General features: G+C 37.1%; 1 protein-coding gene across 2 annotated transcripts in view; it reads left to right on the plus strand.

Annotated features, from left to right (window-relative positions):
• The window catches only part of Jchain (joining chain of multimeric IgA and IgM), a 48,954-nt gene extending 36,625 nt beyond the window's left edge, over positions 1-12,329 (plus strand). For both annotated transcript variants that reach the window (XM_008829355.3, XM_029561753.1), the window contains 4 exons: positions 2,281-2,399; positions 6,046-6,163; positions 10,183-10,263; positions 11,419-12,329. In XM_008829355.3, the coding sequence (XP_008827577.1) occupies positions 2,336-2,399; positions 6,046-6,163; positions 10,183-10,263; positions 11,419-11,632 (477 nt within the window). In that variant the 5' untranslated portion in view covers positions 2,281-2,335 and the 3' untranslated portion in view covers positions 11,633-12,329. The remainder of the gene's footprint in view (positions 1-2,280; positions 2,400-6,045; positions 6,164-10,182; positions 10,264-11,418) is intronic.
• The last annotated feature ends 8,406 nt before the right edge of the window (positions 12,330-20,735 follow it).

Raw genomic sequence — 20,735 nt, forward strand, 5'->3', positions numbered from 1 at the left:
TTTGGTTATACTTCCCTTTTGGGTGTTTAAGGACATACAATTGGACCAGATAAACTGTTTTGTTTTTACTCTTGAGGTCATTAGAGGATTTGTTCCTCAGGGTGTGTTTGTTTTTGTTGTTTTGAGACAGGGTCTCTTATAGCCCCAGCTGACCTGGAACTTGCTGTATAGACCAAGCTCTCCTCTATCTCACAGTTATTAATCTGCTTTGAGTGTATTTTCAAGGAAATAGGACTTGCACTATTTAGCTAACTTTTGTGGGGGCCTCAGGCTCTCATCTAACCCAGGCTGACCTCCAACTTGCTATGTAGCCAGGGTTGGCCTTGAATCTATGATCCTCCTGCTTCTACTTCCCAAGTGCTGGGATTATAGATGTTTTCTCTAGCTAACTTTCAATCTCTCTCTCTCTTCTCTCCCCCTGCCCCAGTCTGTGTTATAGAATAAAGCAGTCATTTAGAAACTATAGTTGAGGTTAAGCAGCCCTTAGAGTGGTTGATATTTGTTTTGACATCCTTGCCACAAACGTTCTTTTAGATTCATTTTCTTTTCTGAAACATAAAATTGTTTGTGTGATTCCAGTATATTTTTTCTTCCTATCTTTTCTTCTCTATTTAAAAAATATTATTTTAATTTTATGTGTATGACTATGTTGACTGCATGTGTGTTAAGTGTACCTGTGTTGTGCAGTGCCCACAGAGGTCAGAAGACGGCATCGGATTCTCCTGGAACTGAAGTTAAGGATAGTTTTTAGCTGCCATGTGGAAAACCCAGGTCCTCTGCAAGAGCAATTAGTACTCAACCACTGAGCCTCTTCTTCAGCCCCATTCTCTCTCTCTCTCTCTCTCTCTCTCTCTCTCTCTCTTTTTAAAAGACTGGGTCTTAGGATATCATCCTAGGTGGGCTGAAATTTGTTTTGTAGATTTGTTTTGCCTTGAGTTTACAGCAATCCTCCTGTCTCAGTCTCTGGAGGGCTGGGATTACAGGGATGCACCATCATGCCCTCCCTCCCCTCTCTCCCCTCTTTTCTTTCCTTTCCTTGTTTTGGTCATTTTCTGGAGACAAGGCCTTGTTATATAGACAGGCTGGCTTTAACTCAATCCTCTTATCTCAGGCTTCTCTGTGTGCTGGCTTTACTGACATGTGCTACCACACCCGGATCCAGTAGAACTTTTTGTCAAACCCAAGTAATTTCTAAGTCCTATTGGTAGTAGTAATTAAAATAAGGATAAACTTTGATGGCACAGTAATATGTGTTCTAGTGCCTACACTTGGTTTGTGCTAGACATTTTGTTGTTTGAGACAGGATCTCCCCAGTACTTTCAGGTTGCCTACTTATGACCCTATAGAGTTATTACCTCTCAAAATTCTAGCAGTCCCTTAGAAAATTAGAGATAAGAACCAAAATAATACACATTTGATGCTATTGCATGTAAATGTAGTCAGCCTGCCTACAAGACAGGAAGTTGTAGCATGTTGGAGGTGGGGGTAGTAGGTTGCTCTACCCCAGAACTCATTTTTTTTTTTTTTGTTGTTGTTGTTAATTTGACAGTAATTAAGTGAAAAAAATGTAGGTAAAATTTAACTTCAGTGATTCAGCTTTCTGTTGAGAAGCCTCAAATAGTGTCCTGAATTTACAGTTTTAAAAGAATTACTAGATAGAAAAACAGTCGGTCAGTCTTACTGTAATCAAATTACAATGTGGTAGCATTAATTCATTATCCAGCAGTTTTGAATTCTAATTACATATCTGAACTTATCAAATAATTTAAAGTGATAGAAATAAACACGATGTTTAAATATGATAGCTTGGTTAATTAAAGGCTAGCAGGAAAAATTGATACAGGATACCATTAGGAGCCTAAAGGCCTTTGTTACTTCTAGTCCTTCATTCTTTTTCTTCTCCTTCTCTTCATTTATTGTTCTAGACACAACAAATGTCAAGTATTTGATTTGAAAACAGTAAGAATATATCCAGATAAATGAAGTTGAAAACTCATATTTAAACATTCTAATAGACTCCCGACTTGACATTCTAATTAGTCTTCTGGTTTATACATTTGTGTAGCATAAATGCAAACTACAAATGATTGTATCAAATCATGGTTTGGGGGGCAATACTTTATATTAGAAGGACATACTATAATATGAACCATATACTTCTTTTCAGTGTAGCATTTGAGGTTCAAACTTGAACTGCAGTTGTGATTGTCTACAGCTTGCTGGTTGCCTGGGTGTTATTTTAAGAAAGCAGAAGCAGCATCATTTGCACTCTCCTTATAGATCACACACCTTAACCCTGGCTTTCTGGCTCCAGTTTTTCAAAAGTGAAGACAGGATGAAGAACCATTTGCTTCTCTGGGGAGTCCTGGCCATTTTTGTTAAGACTGCTCTTGTAACAGGTAGGTGGCAAATATAAAGGAAAAAATAGAGAACAGATCTGCGTTTCAGATTTAAGTACTTAAATTTATGCTTTGGTTGGCTAGCTAGATGGCTGCTTTTCTCTAATATTGTATAGGCAGTGACATTTACACAGACAAGGCTCATTGTCATTCTTTTTATTCTTTTTTTCTGTTTGCCTACTTCAACCAACAGACTATCAGAAGTATTTTGGATAACCATAGGTAGCCAGACTTATATAAATTTCTACATTTAATTTTAAAAATCAGTAGTTCACTCCTTGAGTCTCATTAATTACCATACTAGAGAAATGAAGCAATAGTTGTGTTAATGATAGTATCACATTGTGATCTTATCTCCCCAGACTGGCACTGGTTTTAACAACTTTCTTAGGTCTGAGCCCACAATATGACATAACTCTTTAAGAGTGTTTAATGATATGCATGGTGGGTAAACTTCTGATATTTTATTTTTTGATCTTCCAAATAATTGTAAAAAGGAATACATTCTGAATAAAGAAATACAGTATTAAATTTTTCTAGAAATGCATAGGAATTAGAAGTAATACAGTGGACTGGTTTAATTATTTCTAAAAAATTGAACCTATCCATATTAAAAGAAATGTAATTAAGAATAGTCACTATATATATTTTGCTAATAGCATGAAGATACACCCTTCTAATGTTTAAAGTATGAAATATTAGTAACAATACACATACAATATATGTATATATACATAAACATAAAATATGTTTCTAAAATATATTTGTAAAATGGATGTAGCTATATATAAACTAGCTAGTCTCCATCTCCTGTTTTTTTTGTGGCAAAGTCTTACTGTATAGCATAGCCTAGTCTCAAACTTCAGATCCCCTCACTCAGCCTCCCCAGTGCTGGGATTACAGGGATGCACCCCCATGTACCACATGCAGCACGATGTGTTTTGGTATTATGCTAACAGCTTTACAGTAGCCATTTCAGAATATTATTTCCAACATGTAGTTGAAGCACTTGAGACTTAGGTGAAATAATTTCCCAAGGTCGCATGGCAGCAAGTGATAGGTGGAAGCTGGGCAATTTGAACCTGTAGCCCACATTTCTAACTACTGTCCTATTCTGCCTGCATACCTTTTAGTAAACCCATTGAGGTCATATCTACTTTGCAGTGCCATATAATTCTATTTGTTTCATCTCAAATTTAACAAATATTTATGGAGCACCTACTATGCCTCAAATGCTTTTAAAATAAAGATTTGTTAGGAAAAATACTTCCTTTTAGTGATAGAATGTTACAGTCTAGGTCTTGGTGAATCAGAAGTATTTCTACATTTGCTGGTAGATATATTAGGCTGCCTATAATGATGTCCTCCTCCTCTGTTTCTGATGAGGAATAAATTATATGCCATTACAGAATTCTATTTAATGCTTAGTAAAGAAGTCACTTTTTGACACTTAATGTATATATTTGATCAAACAACATATGTTTATTTATATTTTATTGAAAAAAATTCATGCCTTCTGCATACCAAAGTAAAGAAGATGACACTATAGGAGTAGCTTTATTCTACACTATAGGAGTAGCTTTATTCTAAATAAGTGTTATATCATCATCTTGAATTGCCCCTGACACTGCTTCTCCAACACTAAGCAGACTTGTATCAGAAGATTTACTAAGAATTATGAATAATAGCACAATACACTATAAAGTTCTTTAAGGAATTATAAGTACAATAACAATGATCTTAGCATTTTTGTAACAGTTATTATCAGTAAAACTGAAATATTGCAATTAAGTCCTCACATCTTTGAGAATTAAATTTCAGGAACAATTAGATCTCCAGTTCAGGTAAGTAAACTTAAAAAATTTCCCCCATTGTGCCTCAACTAAAAAAATTATGAAGGATTAACTCGTAAATTCAATCTATAAAGGTTAAATGATCAGAATATATAATTCTAAGTTTACTTACCCGAATTTTTAGGAATAAAACATATTTAACATCATTATTTAATTAGCATTATTAACACTATTAGTAACTATTAATTTATCTGTTAATTGATTCAACTAAAGATAATTAGAATCATTTTTAGTTTATTCTTTGCACCATACAAGACCTCTTTGATATACAGATTAAATAGACATTTAAAACTTTAATGAATGTCTATGCATTTATTTTTTCTATATAATGATATGTATTAAACTCATACCTAACAATATTTTCTAATGTTTTTTTGAGAGACGGTCTCCTTGTAGCCCTAACTGGTCTGAAACTCGCTGTCTGGAACTTGCTAAGTAGACCAGGCTGGCCTGGATCTCATAGAGATCTGCCTGTCTCTGCTTCCAGAGTGCTGGGATTGAAGGCATGTGCCACCATGCCTGGTCCTTCTAAACTGTTTTTGCAGCAAACTTTGTAGACAGCCCTTTATAGCTCTATCTTTAAAAATAGTTCTTTTAAGAAATATTAATACAGCCCTTATTATTCTATTTATTGAATCAGTGTACTGTAATGATTATTATTATTATGAAAAAGAATATAATTAGTTTAGAAAAAAATTTGGTGGAGAATAGGGAGAAAACATGCCTATTCTTAGTTCTAATACAATTTAAGAGAAAACAATTTTAAAATATTTTATTATTATTATTATTATCATTATTATTTTTATGTGTACGTGTGTATTGCCTGCATGTATGTGAGTGCATCCGTGTTGTGCAATGCCTGCGGAGGTCAGAAGAGGCTGTCGGATCCCCTGGGACTGGAGCTACAGACAGTTGTTAGCTGCCATGTGGGTGCTGGGCTTTGAACCCAGGTCTTCTGCAAGAACAACCAGTGTTCTTAACCGCTGAGCCATCTCTCCAGCCCCTGAGAAAAAAATTTTGTAAGAAGAAATGAGAGTTCAGGAAGGATGTGATATTTCAAATTGGATATTTAAGGACTAATGCTTTTTTTTTTGTGCACTTTGAATTAATTTCTTTGGTTGAGGAAAAGTCTAGATTTTTGTTTTCTTTCTCACTTTGGTATTTATCACTGATTTTTATAGGTGACAGCATTAAAAAATTAGAAGCATTAGATAATAATCAGAATTCTTTTAGTTCAGATTCTCATTAACTGGTCCAATAAAAAAAGAAAATTCCTTTTTGAGTCCATTTAGATTTCCTTTGCTCCTTTAGACTAGAAAAGAAAATAGAAAATCTGGGATTGATGAATGATAAAAATTAATTTTTCTGAGCCATGAGTGGTGGCACACATCTTTAACCCTGGCACTTGGGAGGTGGAAACAGGAGGATCAGGAGTTCAAAGCCAGCCTCAGCTACATAGTGAGTTCCAGGCCAGCCTGGGCTACAGAAGACAGGGGTCTTATGTCTTCAGACTAGAAAGATAAATTAACTTATCCCTTTTTTAGAGGAGGGAGGGAGGGAGGGAGGAGAGAGAGAGAGAGAGAGAGAGAGAGAGAGAGAGAGAGAGAGAGACAGACAGACTATATATAATGGAAGCTGTACTGAAATTTACTACATAGCCCAGTCAGGCTTTGAATCTCTCAGTTTTCCTGCTTGAGTTTTCCAAGTACTGGGATTACAGGCATGAATAACTATATCCAGGAAAACAGTTTTTGTTCCCCTTTTCTTAATATGCTTTACCTTTCAAACCCAAGGTGGTGAAAGGACTGTTATCGCTGACAATAAATGCATGTGTACCCGAGTTACTTCCAGGATCATCCCTTCCCCCGAAGATCCCAATGAGGACATTGTGGAGAGAAATATCCGAATTATGTACGTGGTATTCTGATTTCTTTTCCCTGTTGAAAGCAGATACGTTATGTTGTTAAGCTATTATTTTGAAGGGCAAGTAAGCAAGGTTTATTGAAGTAGCAGGAAGGGGTCTCAAAAGGGAGCTGCCCTATTAAGCTTTGTTTAAATGTAGTATTTATATTGTTATTTCCATCCCGATGTGTAGCACCTTACAGGCTGTATCTTGCTGACGTCATCTTGGTGATACGGAATTTTGTTAACAAGCTTGAGGAAATTTTACAAAGGTTGAGGGCAGAAAAAAATGTTCCAATCTAAAACCAATCGGCTGGTCAGATTATAGTCAAAGGTTCTTATTTGGTCATCAACATGCCCTGTGATTTCAGTTTGAATCAGAACTTTCAATTATCCTTAATCAGTTCAAACTGAAGCTTCACATAACATTAAACACTTGATTTTTGTCCTGTAACTATTCACTATTGAGTATTTTACATTGTTTACATAAAGATGAAACAAACTAATAAAAATTAGCTAACATAATTTTCACTCATAGATTGGACTCAGCTATTTATTTCAAGATATCCGAGTTATATGTGAGGTGTCTCTAAATCAATAGTAAAAATGCTAATAATATTTGATTTCTACATGTTCCAATCAGCAATAAATTTTCCTAATTAATATTCCTACCATAATAGTTTGATCCAATCAAATGCCCCTTATAGGAGGAAAAACATAGCATTCAGTTCCATTTAATCAATGGGAAAATATGATGTGTACTCTTAATAATAACTGTGTACTCTTACAAATAACCAAATTACTTATCCACTCCAATCTCCAATTTCTCACTTTAAATAGAAGAAAAATGTGAGTACTTCATAGGATTATTGTAAAAATAAATTAAGAATATTTATTCCTTTTAAAGTTTGTATAGTTTGGCATATATATTAAAATACTATTATTTATTCACCTAATCTTTATGCTTTTTATTATTACCACTGTCTTGCAAAGCTGCAGTTGGTGGTTTCCTCAATACTGGATGTATTACAAACATGTCTTACCTACTCTACAAAGCTTAGCGTAACTCTCAAGATTATTTATTGCAGTTTTTCTTCATATTTAAAAACTCAGGATCCTGTCGTTTTTTAAAAAAATATTTTATATTTTTTTTTACTTTATGTTGTATGCATGCATTGCCTGCATATATGGAAGTGCACTTGTGTCATGCAATGCCTGCGGAGGACAGAAGAGGGTGTCGGATCCCCTAGAACTGGAGTTACGGACAGTTGTTAGCTGCCATGTGGGTGCTGGGACCTGAACCCAGGTCTTCTGCAAGAACAGTCAGTGTTCTTAACCACTGAGCCATCTCTCCAGCCCCCAGGATCCTGTAGTTTTTTCATTTCTTCACATTCACAGTGTTTTCTACCTCTTCTGTTTTTACAACTACTGATTCCTCTGTTTAAGAACATTTTTTACCATACCACTCAACTTGACTAACTCTTCCTCAATCTGCATGTCTTAGTTTAGCCATTACTTCCTACAGCAGGTCTTGTTTGAGCATGCAGATCCCACCCATAGACTCCTTGTTAGTCATAGAACACTTGTGGAAGAAACAAACAGACAAACACCATGAAAAAAAATATATATATATATATGTATATATATACATATGTAGGGCTCTGAGGATTAAATAGAATGGTTTATTGAAGAACAGTGTTTGACTCACAATAGACCCTCATAAATATTTTTTTCCTGTCATTCTCTTATTATTTAAAAACCTTTACTGGGGCCAGCAGCTCTGTGGATAAAGGTACTTGACACCAACAAATTGAGTTTGATCTCCAGCAGCCATATGGTGGAAGGAGAGAACTAACTCCCCACAGTTGCTCCCTAACCTCCACACATGTGGATGGCATATGCATACCCCCCCTTTACCTGCAATACAATAAATAAATGTTAAAAAAACTTTTTTGGTATTGTAAGAGACTTTATAATCTAATTAAAAATCATTAGGTGTGGTGGCTCATGCCTTTAATCTCAACACTTGGGAGACAGAGGTAGGCTGATAGCTGAGATTGAGGGAAGCCTGGTCTACATAGCAAGTTCCAGGCCAGCTGGGACTACAGGGAGACCCCGCCTCCAAAAGCAAAAAAAAAACAAAAAACAAAAAACAAAAAACAAAAACAAACAAACAAACAAAAAAGTGAGTGCCAAATGTTGAGGATTGGTACTGGGGATACAATATAATGTATATAAAGTAGTCCATGATGAGCTGGGTGTGGTAGCACAGGTCAGTAATCCCAATGCTTGAGAGATGAAGGAAGAATGTAATCAGAAGTTCAAGGTCATCCTTGGCTACATAGAAAGTTTGAGGTCAGCCTGAGCTACATGAGACACTGTCTCAACACCAGCCAACCAACCAAACAAACAAAAAACCCAAACAACCCCCCACAAACTATAAAATAAAATATTCCATCAAGGAGTTTATTTCTAGTAGGAAACTTGGAGGAATTAAAAAGGCAATTACAATACTATCATATGCTATAAAACAAAACAAAGTCCAATACTATATTGTAAATGCTATGGGAAGAATAGACATAAGATGTTACAGAAGTGCTAAGGGAGGGCACTTGTCTTTTCATGGGACAGTGGCAGTGGGAGGCAAGAAGGAGTATTTGGAGGAAGTGGTGGAATGGGTGAAGGCTCCCAGCCTAATGGGAGTTAGCTAGGTAAATATATATGAGAAGGGAGAGGGTTGATAGCTAGGGCAAGTTGTCACAGGAAAAAGAAACAAGATTACCTATAAGAGTTACATGCAACAGGCTTAGCAGAGTACTGGGCATGCTGTAAATACTTAGTACATGTTAGAACTAGTATAGTTAAGATTTGGAGATTAAAAAAAAGCCTGTTAAGTTTCTACAGTTGCAAGCAGTTGTAAACAACTGGCTCGTACTGTGAAGAGGTTCATGATGGGGGATGAAGCTGAAGAGCTGGGCACATTATGAAGTATTTTTCTTTTTCTTTTTCTTTTTCTTTTTTTTTTTTTGAGACAGGGTCTCCCTGTAGCCCCAGATGGCCTGGAACTCACTATGTAGATCAGGTTGGCCTTGAATTTACAGAGATCTGCCTGGCTCTGCATCCCAAGTGCTGGGATTAAAGGCCTGCACCACCATGCTTGGCTATATAAAGTACTTTTCTATGCTATGTTAAGAATACCTTGTTATGTGTGGGAGAAACCCTGTAGGTTTTAAGGACAGCGGAAAAATTGGGTTTGCAGTTTAGAAAGGTTATTTTGACAACAATGTATCGGTGTGGTCAAGACACGAAGAAGATATCCCTATATTCTGGGTGAGGAATGGTGGTGTCCTGAACAAAGGCAGTAATAGTAATAAGAGGGACTGTGATGGATTTCACACACACAGATAGAGTTAACTTGAAATTGATTAGATCTAAGTCATGATCGGAACAGGGATTCAGGGATACCCAAGTTTTGAGTTTGAATACCTATGTGGACTGTATGGCTGAAACTGATTTAGGAAACACATGTTTTTCTTTGTTTCTTTAGGAAGGTATGGGTGGCTATGAGGAAGAGTGATGACATAGGTGAAAAAATATAAAAGCTAGTGAGGCCATCGGAACCTCTTGATAGTACTTCTACTTTTCATGCGTCATAGTTCCAGCTTTGCTACCTAATTATTCTGTGAACTTGTTTAAATCTTTTATAATTTATCATGTATAGTTTTTACAACTTTAAAATATAGAAAATGATATTTGTTTGCTTTTTTAATTCTACAAGTATTGAACACCTTCTGCATGCACCAACACACATAATTTTATGTAGCCTAGGAAAGCAACTATTGTATGGATAAGAAATGGTGATATTTAATCCATAATAAATTATTGTAAAACTAAGTAATAATTTACAATAGTGTTTAAAGTCATGATGAGTAATGTTCTAATTAAACAGTGATACTAATCTAGCAAGACTCCTATTACCAAAAATAACAATTTGTCTTTTGCTTTGTTTTCTTTCTTTCTTTTTTTAGTGTTCCTCTGAACAACAGGGAGAATATCTCTGATCCTACCTCACCACTGAGAACCAAATTTGTGTACCATTTGTCAGACCTGTAAGATTTTTCCTTCATATTAATATATGTTGAAGTTAAGAACTTTTACTTAACTTTATTAATAATAGTATCTCTGAAAATATATTGGAGTATAAACATTGACAAATGTCTAACTTTTGAATGTACTGATTCCTATGTAAATTATTAGGTATCATAAATTCATAAAACTTTGTCACAGAAAAATAGTAGTTGTAAATTTATTCCAAAGAAGAATTATCATGATTCATATAGAAAGAGCCAATTTATTTTAACATTTAAATAAGTAAAATTTAGCTTACATGTTTCTTTTGAGATGACAGAATCCAATATTAGGTTTTAGATTTTTTAAAATTAATTTATTTACATTTTATGTGTGTTAGTGTTTTGCCTGCATGTAGTAATGCACCAGTGTGTGCAGTGCCTGCAAAGGCCAGATGAGGATGATGGATTCCCTGGAACAGGAGTTACAGATGGTTGTTAGTAGTCATGGGGGTTCTGGGAACCAAACCCGGGTCCTGGTTTCTCCAGCCCCAACATCTTTTTATTTTTATTTTTTAAAATATTCCTGGGGCAGTGGGCAAGAGGACTGAGAGTTCAAGGACAGCCTGGGTTACATAGTGAAACACTATTCCTCCAATTATAGATCTATATAAATATTTATATCTCTCTATGTATTAATATATATGTATATATTCTTCTTATCAGAGGGGGGACTGTTAGAGTAGCCAAAAGCCCCGTTAAAAAAATAAATAAATCAAAGAAGGAGTACATGGAGTTATCAAAAAAAGTGATGGGGAGATATGGGAGGAGTTGGAGGGGAAGGAGTGGGCATGGATTTAATCAAACCACCTTATAGGCATGTATGAAATTCTCAAATTATTTTTAAAAATAACTCATTGAGATAAGTATACAGAAATTGCAGCATGGTATAGGTAAAATAACCATATTATTATATCACTAATTATATTGCTGACTTTCAAGTATTTTCTATATATTAAAGGTTGAAGAATCTCATAAAATAGTTTGTGTTGTAGAAATGATTGGGTCTGTAAGGAATAGTCATTTATTATAGGTCAGAGCTGCAAGAACTAATTCATTTTAGATAGAAATGTATAGTTACTAATTTTTGACACGTCACTTACTCAGGGATGTCAAATGCTTGTATCTTTTCTTCAGCTGTAAGAAGTGTGATCCTGTAGAAGTGGAGCTGGATAATCAGGTAGTTACTGCCACCCAGAGCAATCTCTGTGATGAGGACAGTGCTGCTACAGAGACCTGCTACGCTTATGACAGAAACAAGTGCTACACAACGTTGGTCCCACTTACATACGGTGGTGAGACCAAAATGGTGGAAGCAGCCTTGACCCCTGATTCCTGCTACCCTGACTAATTTGAGTCCCTGGTCACTGTACAGCTCTGTCTTTAGAGGCTCTCCATTTGGATCAAAAAAGTTATATTTACTGCCAATGGATTTGAAATCAAGATTTTTTTGGGTGGAAGGATGGTACAAAACATTCCCTCTAGTTCAGACATTAGCGTTGTTATCTTTATTAGGCAATCATTTCTCAATTCTAAGTATTAAACCCTCATGCTTGTCTGAGGAGCTATTTTCAAGAGTGTATATTCTAGCTTTTAAAAACATAAACAATGGGAGAAAATAAAATTCAAAGAGTAAAAATCAGGAGGCATAATTAAATCACTTCTGTTTTGCCTTGGAGAGCCAGAGCTTTTGTACCCTCTATTCTTTTCTCTCTCTTAACGTTTCACTGTGTAGAGAAAATATATGTGTAAACATAGGTTAATCAAATATCTTCATTAAAAATCATAGAGAACATGTTTTGGAACTATTTACTAAAATGGGGTCTCTATGAAGTGAGTTTGCTGAAAGTGATACAATTTGATACATAAATGAAAAAAATTATACAGACTTGGCACCAGATTATTTTGATAAAATTTTTGACAGTCATATTAGTGTCTGAAATTCCTATGGGAAATCATCTGTGTTGCAGCTGAATCTAATTACATTTGTGTTCTGCAATATGTATTCTCTAGCACAATCTGAACAATTAAATAGATTCATAAGCATATACATGTGTGAAATAATTTATTGGAAAAAAGTTTGTGTTAACTTTCTTATGTGTAAATTAAATATAATTTACTGCTGATGAACAGTTTGTAAGTATGATGAAGAGATTTTAGCTCTTACAAATTTCCATGTTTTGCAGCTGCTGGGAATTGCTTAATCATTGCTTTAGAATGATAAACCTTTGCTTCCACCTAGTGGTTAGGTTACAAAGTAAAATGACTGAAATTTATTTATTTATTTATTATTTATTTATTTTACTGTATATTTTTAATTGAATTTTTGTGCATTTCATAATTCTTAACCATATTTAGGGCCCCTTCCCTAGATGGACCCCCATAACCCACCCACTGGATTTCATGCATTTTGTCATATATGTTAACTCTCTTAAAGAAGACCAGCTCTCCCTCACCCAGCAGTGATCAGTTGCCGATAGTTCCTTGGCTAAGGTTGGGGCCTCCTGCCCACTTCCCCAGTTCTATGCTGGGTTTCTGCCTGATTGACTTTGCATGGGTCTTGTGCGTGCTTGTTACCACTACTGTAAGTTCATATGAACAAAATCCTAGACTCTGTTTCCTTATGGTTATGCATCCCCCTGGCTCTTACAGTCTTTCTTCCCTTCTTCCTCAATGGTCCCTGAGCCCTGGGTGGATGAGGTTTAATATGAGTCCTATCCAGGGACACACACTCTGTAGTCTCTACACTTTGGCCAGTTGTGGCCTTCTTTGTTCACCTCCCTCTGTTGAATGAGGAAGAGTTCTCTGGTGAGAGGTGACAGATGCATTAGTACTCTCGCTACCCCCCCCTCGTTCCACTGTGTTCCATAAGCCTTGGGTATAGAGGTTCCATTGTCAATATATCACTTAGGACTGGACATTTCACAGACACTTCACATCCATGTGTGGCCAGTTGTGGAACTCTGTAATAATTTCCATCTGTTGCAAAAAGAAGCTTCTTTGATCAATGGTGACTGGTGTACTTGTCTGTAAATATAAAGATCCATATTTAGCATATAGCAAGAAATTATGTTTGTTTGGGCTAGAAAGATAGCTCAGCGATTAGGAGTACTGACTGCTCTTGCAGAGGACTGGCGTTTCATTGCCAGCATCCATATGGGGCTAAAAACCATTTGTAACTCCAGTTCCAGGGGATCTGATACCCTCTTCTGACCTCCCCATGACATGGGTGCTCTTACAATACACTCATGCACATAAAATAAAAAAATAATAAATAAAATAGTAAATAAGTTACGTTTGTCTAGGGATGTGACAGATGTAGGGTTTTCTCTAGGATCTTTCCAGCTGTGTGTATTTAGCTATGTTTGCAGTGCCACACATGAGTTCCCTCTCACTGAGAGGGCTTTAAGTCCAATTAGATAGCTGTTCATTACCCCCAAGATAAAAGTGTCCCTATTACACCAATCTAGTTTGCTGGGTTGGTCATTGTTGTGGTTAGTGGTTATTACGCTTTAAGCTGGGGTTTGACTATTGATTGGTTTTCTCCCTAAGCAGTTTGCATAGTGTCCCCTGATACTATGAGAGCTAGTCTTCAGGGAGGAGGCTTCCAGGTCTGTTCCATCTCCATTGCTCCTGTCTTCAGCAATAGGATCTTATCTTCAAGATCAGGGAGGTAATCAAGGGCTGTGGCAATGGCCTTGTGTTATTTTGGGAGTTGGTCGGAGACTACTCTGATCAACAACTCAAAGGAGGTTTCTCCTGTCTGATACTCCTTCAGCTATATACATGCACTCATGTGCAGATATTGTGTGTGTATTTTTCAGTAGGCTTTTGAACTAATATATTTCCCTCTGGTTTTTCATACCACTTAAGCTTTATTATCTTTCCCTTCTCCCTGTCTAACCCTCCCTCATCTCTGCCCAATTAAAGTACCCCCATTTTCCCCTTGGTAATACTTTACTCCTATTATCCCCTCTCTTTTGCGCTCTTTCTTCCTCTTTACCCCCATGGTTCCTTGTATGATTTTCCCTCCTCCTGTCCCAGTTAAATACCCCATTTTCCCCTGTTCCTCCTTGGTAACATCTGTCGCTTACTATCCTCCCACCCTCAGGCTCTCTTGCCCTTTAACTCCATGGTTCCTTTCTATTTTCCTGGCTCCTGTGGTTACATCAGAATATACACTCACGTGTAAGGACTTGGTGCTAAGATGCACAAATGAGAGAGAACATAATTCTCTTGTTTTTCTGAGTCTGTGTTATTTCACTTAATGTAACAGTTTCTAGTTCCATCCATTTACTTGCAGATTTCATGATTTCATCTTTCTTTACCACTGAGTAGAACTCCATTGTGTAATTGTACCACATTTTCATTATCCATTCAGTTGAGGGACATTTAGGCTGTTCCCGTTTTTTAGCTACTGTGAAAAGAGCAGCAACAAATATGGCTATACAAATATTCTGCAGTAGGAGTGCTTTGGGTATATGCCAAGGAGTGGTATAACTGGATTGTATGGCAGATTCATTTTTAGTTTTTAAAGAGTTCTCCATACTGCTTTCTACAGTGGTTGCACAAGTTTGCGTTTCCACCAGCAGTGAATGAATGTTGTTCCCCTTTCTCCACATCCTTACCAGCATTTGGTGTCTTTTGTTCTCTTCATCTTAGCCAGTTTGACTGGGGTAAGATGAAATCTTAAAGTGGTTTTGATTTGCATTTCCTTAATTACTAAGGACGTTGAACACTTAGTCTTCTTTTGGGAACTCTCTGTTAACATTCATAGCCCATCTTTTAATTGGGTCATTTTTTTTCTTGATTCTCTGCTTTTGGGTTCTTTGTGTATTTCAGATTTAACCCTCTGTCAGATGTGTACCTGGTGAAGATTTTCTCCCACTCCGGGCTTCCTCTTCACTTCTTTTTTTTTTTCTTTTTTCTTTGCTGTGTATAACACCAAGTCTCAAACTATATTACAGAGCTATAGTCATAAAACAACATGGTATTGGCACAAAAACAGACACTTAGATCAATGGAACATAATAGATCCAAGCATGAGAGCATGCAATTTCAACCACTTGATATTTGACAGAGGTGTGAAGAACACACACTGGAGGAAAGACAGCATCTTCAACAAATGGTACTGGCAAAACTGGATATATACCCATTAGAAGAATAAAATTAGACCCTTATCTATCACCCTGCACAAAATTAACTCCAAATGGATCAAAGACCTCAATGTGAAACCTGAAACTCTGAAACTGTTAGAAGAAAACATAGGCAATACCCTACAAAATATAGGTGTAAGAAAGGACTTTCTAAATAGGACATCAGTTGCTCAGGCATTAAGGTCAACAATCAACAAGTGTGACCTTATCAAACTTAAAAGCCTTCTGTACAGTAAAGGAAACAACCAAGGACATGACTATACATTTTTAATGTGCACTGCCTCATTTAATCCTCAGAGGATTCGATGAAAAAGTGTTCTATTTGTTTTCATTTTGTAAATGAAAGAACTGGGATGTAAAGAAAATTCACACATTTGAAGTTTTGAGAAAGAGAGAGAGAGAGAGAGAGAGAGAGAGAGAGAGAAGAGAGAGAGAGAGAGAAACTGCACCCAGAGGTCAGAAGACAATTTGTAGGGAGTAGGTTCTCTTTTCTCCATCTTGTATGTCTGGGGTATGGAACTCAGGCTGCTAGGTTTAGCAATAAGCACCTTTACCTGCTGTGCCATCTTCCTAGTCCCACACGCTTAAAGTTTTAAAAATAATATATAGAGAACTGATAATTGCAGCTAACAACGTGAAAGCCCAGACTCTGATTTATTTAGTATGTTATCTTGTATTAAAACATTTCTAGCTGGTTGTGGTGGTGCACGCCAGTAGGATATGCTGAAGAGGCAGAGGCAGGAGGATCACGAGTTTGAGGCCAGCCTGGGCTACACATTTTAAAAAGAGTTATATTTGAGGAGGAAGCATAAAAATTTATGTCATGTTAATTAGTAGAGGTGATAAACATTACCTTTGAAATGTACCCGATGACTTCATAGACATACCAAGACTAGTAATAATCAGATACATACATATTAGAGACACATGCACCAATATCTCAGTGTTATTAGCAAAAACAATGAGTCTCTCTGTAAAAAACGGTACATTTTAAAATGAAATAGAGATCTTTTAAAAAAGTATTTATTTAATAACCACATACTTAGAAGAAGCATTTCATTACAACAGCACTGACATATTCAATAACGATTTCCTGAGCTAAGATGCATCTCTTTCAAATTGGCAGTAATTTTTAGGTTTACAGTTGAATTATTACAGTTATACAATATTGTACTTAGTATAAACCCTATAAGACATAAAACTAAATGAGGTTTTAAACTTTAAAAAAGAACTCCATTTTATTACTAAAATACACAGTTTCATACAGAAAAATTCATTTTTAATGTAATTGACACTAAGATGTTTGCACATGTGTTTCTACTCTCTATGCTCTGGAAACTGTTATTGAGTATATTAAAGCTGTGATGAAATGCTTCTAAGAAAAGTAATAAAAAAAACATTTCTAGAACATTTTTCCCATAATTCTACTTTTGAGAAAATGACCAGAAATACTGACAAAGAAGAGTAGAAATGTTTACAATGACATCACTTACAGAAGTGCAAATTAATAAGAAACCTTCAGTCTGTTTTCAAGCAACTATAATTATAACTAATTTTGATTGCCAACCTGGTGGTATTTAGAATCACCTAGAACCATACCTCTAGGTGTGTTTGTGAGGGTGTCTCTAGAAAGGTTTAACTAAGAAAAGAAGACCCATCTTGAAGGTAGGCAGCACTATTCCATGGGCTGGGGTTCTGGACTGAATATAAAGGAACACAGGAAAGAGCCAGTGGAGCACCAGCTTTCTCACTGTGGATGGAATGTTCTTTAATCCCTTTCCTGGTTTGGGTTGAGGAGCAGCAGCATATGTAGAGGGTAAATCTATGGCCTAAGCTGAAATTTAGACTTTAAGTGACTATATAGCATTGGGCAAGTTAATTCAGTATAAGATAGTTTTTTCTTTCTTTCTTTATTATTTATTTATTTATTTATTTACTTATTTTATGTATATGAGTGTTATGCCTGCATGTGTGTAAGTACACCTGTGTTGTGCAGTGCCTGTGGAGAACAGAAGAGGGCGTCTGATCATGTGGAACTGGAGTTATGGACAATTGTTAGCCACCATGTCAGTGCTGGGATTCAAACCCAGCACTGGTCTTTTGAAAGACCAACCAGTGCTCTTGATTGCTGAGCTATCTCTCCAACCCTCTTCTTCTTTTTTAAAGTTTTATTTTAAATTATTTGTATGTGTGTGTCTGTGTGCAGGTATGTGAGAAGTCCAGAGGCATCAAATCCCCTTCTGGTGGAGTTACATGAAACTCCCTACATGTTTGTTGGGAACTGAACTCTGGTCCTTTTCAAGAGCAGAAACCTTAAACTCTGAGCCATCTCTTCAGCTCCCAATCACGTCCTCTTTTAAAAAAATGTAAATAACAATCTCATAGATTTTTATGAAAACAAGGCTATACCCACATATATGTATGTGTGTTTATATGTTATTTAGTAAGCAATACTTTCACTGGCACAACAGTCCCACCATGATGGACTGTACCCTCAAACTATGAACCAAAATAAACCCTTCCTTCCTTAATTTTGTGTGCTTAATATTGATCATCAACTTGAAAGGACCTAGAATTACATAGGAAAGAAACCTCTGGGCATGTTTTTAAGGGTGTTTCTAGACTGGATTAATTGAATTGGGAAGACCTCCCCTAAATGTGGTTGGCCCCATTCCATGGACGGGGACCCTGCACTGAACGAGGAGAAGAAAACAAGCTGAGCACCAGCATTCATCTCTCCTGCCTTCCTGAATGCAGTGTGACTTTGTACTCTTGCCACAATACCTTCCTTGGAATGATGGGCTGTGCTTTCAAATTGTGAGCCCAAATAAACTGCTCTTCTCAGGAGTGGGGCTGCACCTGTGAAAAACCTAACTATGTGGTTCATAGGCCCTTGGAACTGATTTTTAGGAGCAATGTGGAAGGGCTTAGAGCTGCAGGTAGAGAAGTCTTGAATGCTATAAACTGGTGGGAATTCAGAAGTTCAGAATGCTAAGAGAAATGTGTACAGTGGAAGCCTTCCTTGTGAGATTTTAGAGGGGAGAGTCCTCTATTGGGCACTTGTGTAGAGGCTATTAATGTTACATTCTAGAATAGAATGTGACTACATTCTGCCATGAAAGTTTGAGTGAGGCTGAATTAAAAGGTAAAGAACCAAGTTGGTTGGTGGAGGAAATTTCCAGACAACTTAGCATTTAGACTATGACTTGGTTACTGATTAGTGCTTTTACGTGGGTTTATAGTGAACAAAAGCATCAAGTGGAACAGAAAGATATAAAAACTACAGTTTGTCAAGGAAAGGAGTGTGAGCAAGTTTAAAATTGGAGACAAGGAGAATGTGAAGAAAACAGCTATAGGTGTTAAAGAGTTCATAAAACTAAGGGGAAACGTCACACTTTGCATTGGGGCAATAAGAAAGGTATCTTGAGAGCAAGACCCTACCTATCAAAGGCTCCGGCTTCTGAAAATGCAATTCATTTGAAGGAGACAGCTTAAACTGAGAATGCTTCCTTCTGAAAGAGTTCTCTTTCTGAAAACAACTGCCTATGGAAATATTTTCCCAGGTTCAGCCTCCAAGATGCACAGAGGCCGCTATAGAGGCCAACTGTAATAGAAAGAAACCAAACTACATCTTGAGTAAACATCAGAACTTGGAAGCATCATCCATGTGGATCTGGATTTGTAGGCATGCAAAATGCAAGAACTACAGCGTCATAGAGATTTGCACCAAGTTTTCAGGAAGCTGATGAGGCTAGGCAGTATTGAATTCCTTGCAAGGAGCCTCTGAGAAGGCTTAGAAGCTGTGAAGGTGATGCTTAAGTAGCAATGGAGACCTCCAGATTTTGGAGATGCCAGGACCATGGGATGTATACTACGGAAGGCTAAAGGCAAAGTGGAATGAACTTGAGAGAGACTTCATGTGCTGTAGGTGACAGAGATGTAGGGGTGGTGATACTCAAGTCTGTTGGAGCCTAGATGATGCTATCAAAAGCTCCAGATGTCAGACATGGTGTTGCAGGATTTGGTGTTTGTCCTGGATTTGTTCTTACTTTGATCTAGAATCTTTCTTTGCTATGCCCTCATTCCTCTCTGTGCCAAACACTTGTTTTTTTGGTTTTAGAGTGGTACAGTTAAGAGATAACATGTCCCAGAAGAGATTTTGAACTGTGTGTGTGTGTGTGTGTGTGTGTGTGTGTGTGTGTGTGTGGTATATGCACATGTGGAAGCCAGAGGTTGACACAGGATATCTTTCTCAATTGCTTCTCCACACCCTTTTTTGAGACAGGGTCTCTTGATAAACCTAAGCTCACTGCTTAAGCTAGACTGGGTGGCCAGAGAGCCTTTGGGAGCTTCTTTCTAGCTTTCAATTCTGGGGATACAGACACATACTGCCACTCCTGGCTTTTAAATGGGTGCTGAGGATTTGAACTCAGATCTTCATACTTGCTCATAAATTACTTTCCTCACTGAACTCTCTCCCTGCCCTGACTTTAGGCATTTAACAATGTTAGGACTGTTAATATTTTGTGTAATCTTGCACATGAAGTAGGTGCATTTTGCATTATGAGATGTCTGTGAGCATTTGTGGAATGTTATGATTTAAAAGTTATGTGTTTAGGTGTCAAGTTGACAAAGGGTTAGTCTTTATTGTCAACTTGACAGGGCAATGCACCTCTGGGCATTTCTGTGAAGATGCTGAGAGACTTCTAGAGAAGTCTGAGGAGAGAGGACATGATCTTTTATTTTTTAATTTTTTTGGTCTTTTTGAGACAGGGTCTCCCTGTAGCCCCAGCTGGCCTGGAACTTGCTATGTAGACCAGGCTGACCTTGAACTCACAGAGATCTGCCTACCTCTGCCTCCCAAGTCCTGGGACAAAGGCATGTGCCACCATGTCCAGCTAGAAGACCCAATCTTAATGTGCATAGCATCATCTCATGGGATGGGGTCCTGGACTAAACAGTAAGGAACAAAGAGAAAAGAAAGTGAAGTACCAGCTTTCATTTCTCACTGCTTCCTGATTGCGGATGCCATGTGATCACTTGGCTGACCCTCTCACTGCCACACCTTCCCTGCTATGATGGATTGTACCCTCAAACTGTGAGCCGTAATTAGCCATTCCTTCCTTAAGTTGCTTTTTAAATAATTTACATTTCGTTTATTTATCTTTTTATTTATGTGTATGTGTTTATGTATTTCCTGTGGAGGTCAAAGAACAACTTGGAGGAGTTAGCTGTCTTCTTCTACCATGTGGGTCCTGAGGATCAAACTGAAGTCACCAGGCATGACCACAAGTGCCT

The sequence above is a fragment of the Nannospalax galili genome, unplaced genomic scaffold (assembly GCF_000622305.1).
Source record: "Nannospalax galili isolate Female #2095 unplaced genomic scaffold, S.galili_v1.0 scaffold50, whole genome shotgun sequence".
Lineage (NCBI taxonomy): Eukaryota > Metazoa > Chordata > Mammalia > Rodentia > Spalacidae > Nannospalax > Nannospalax galili.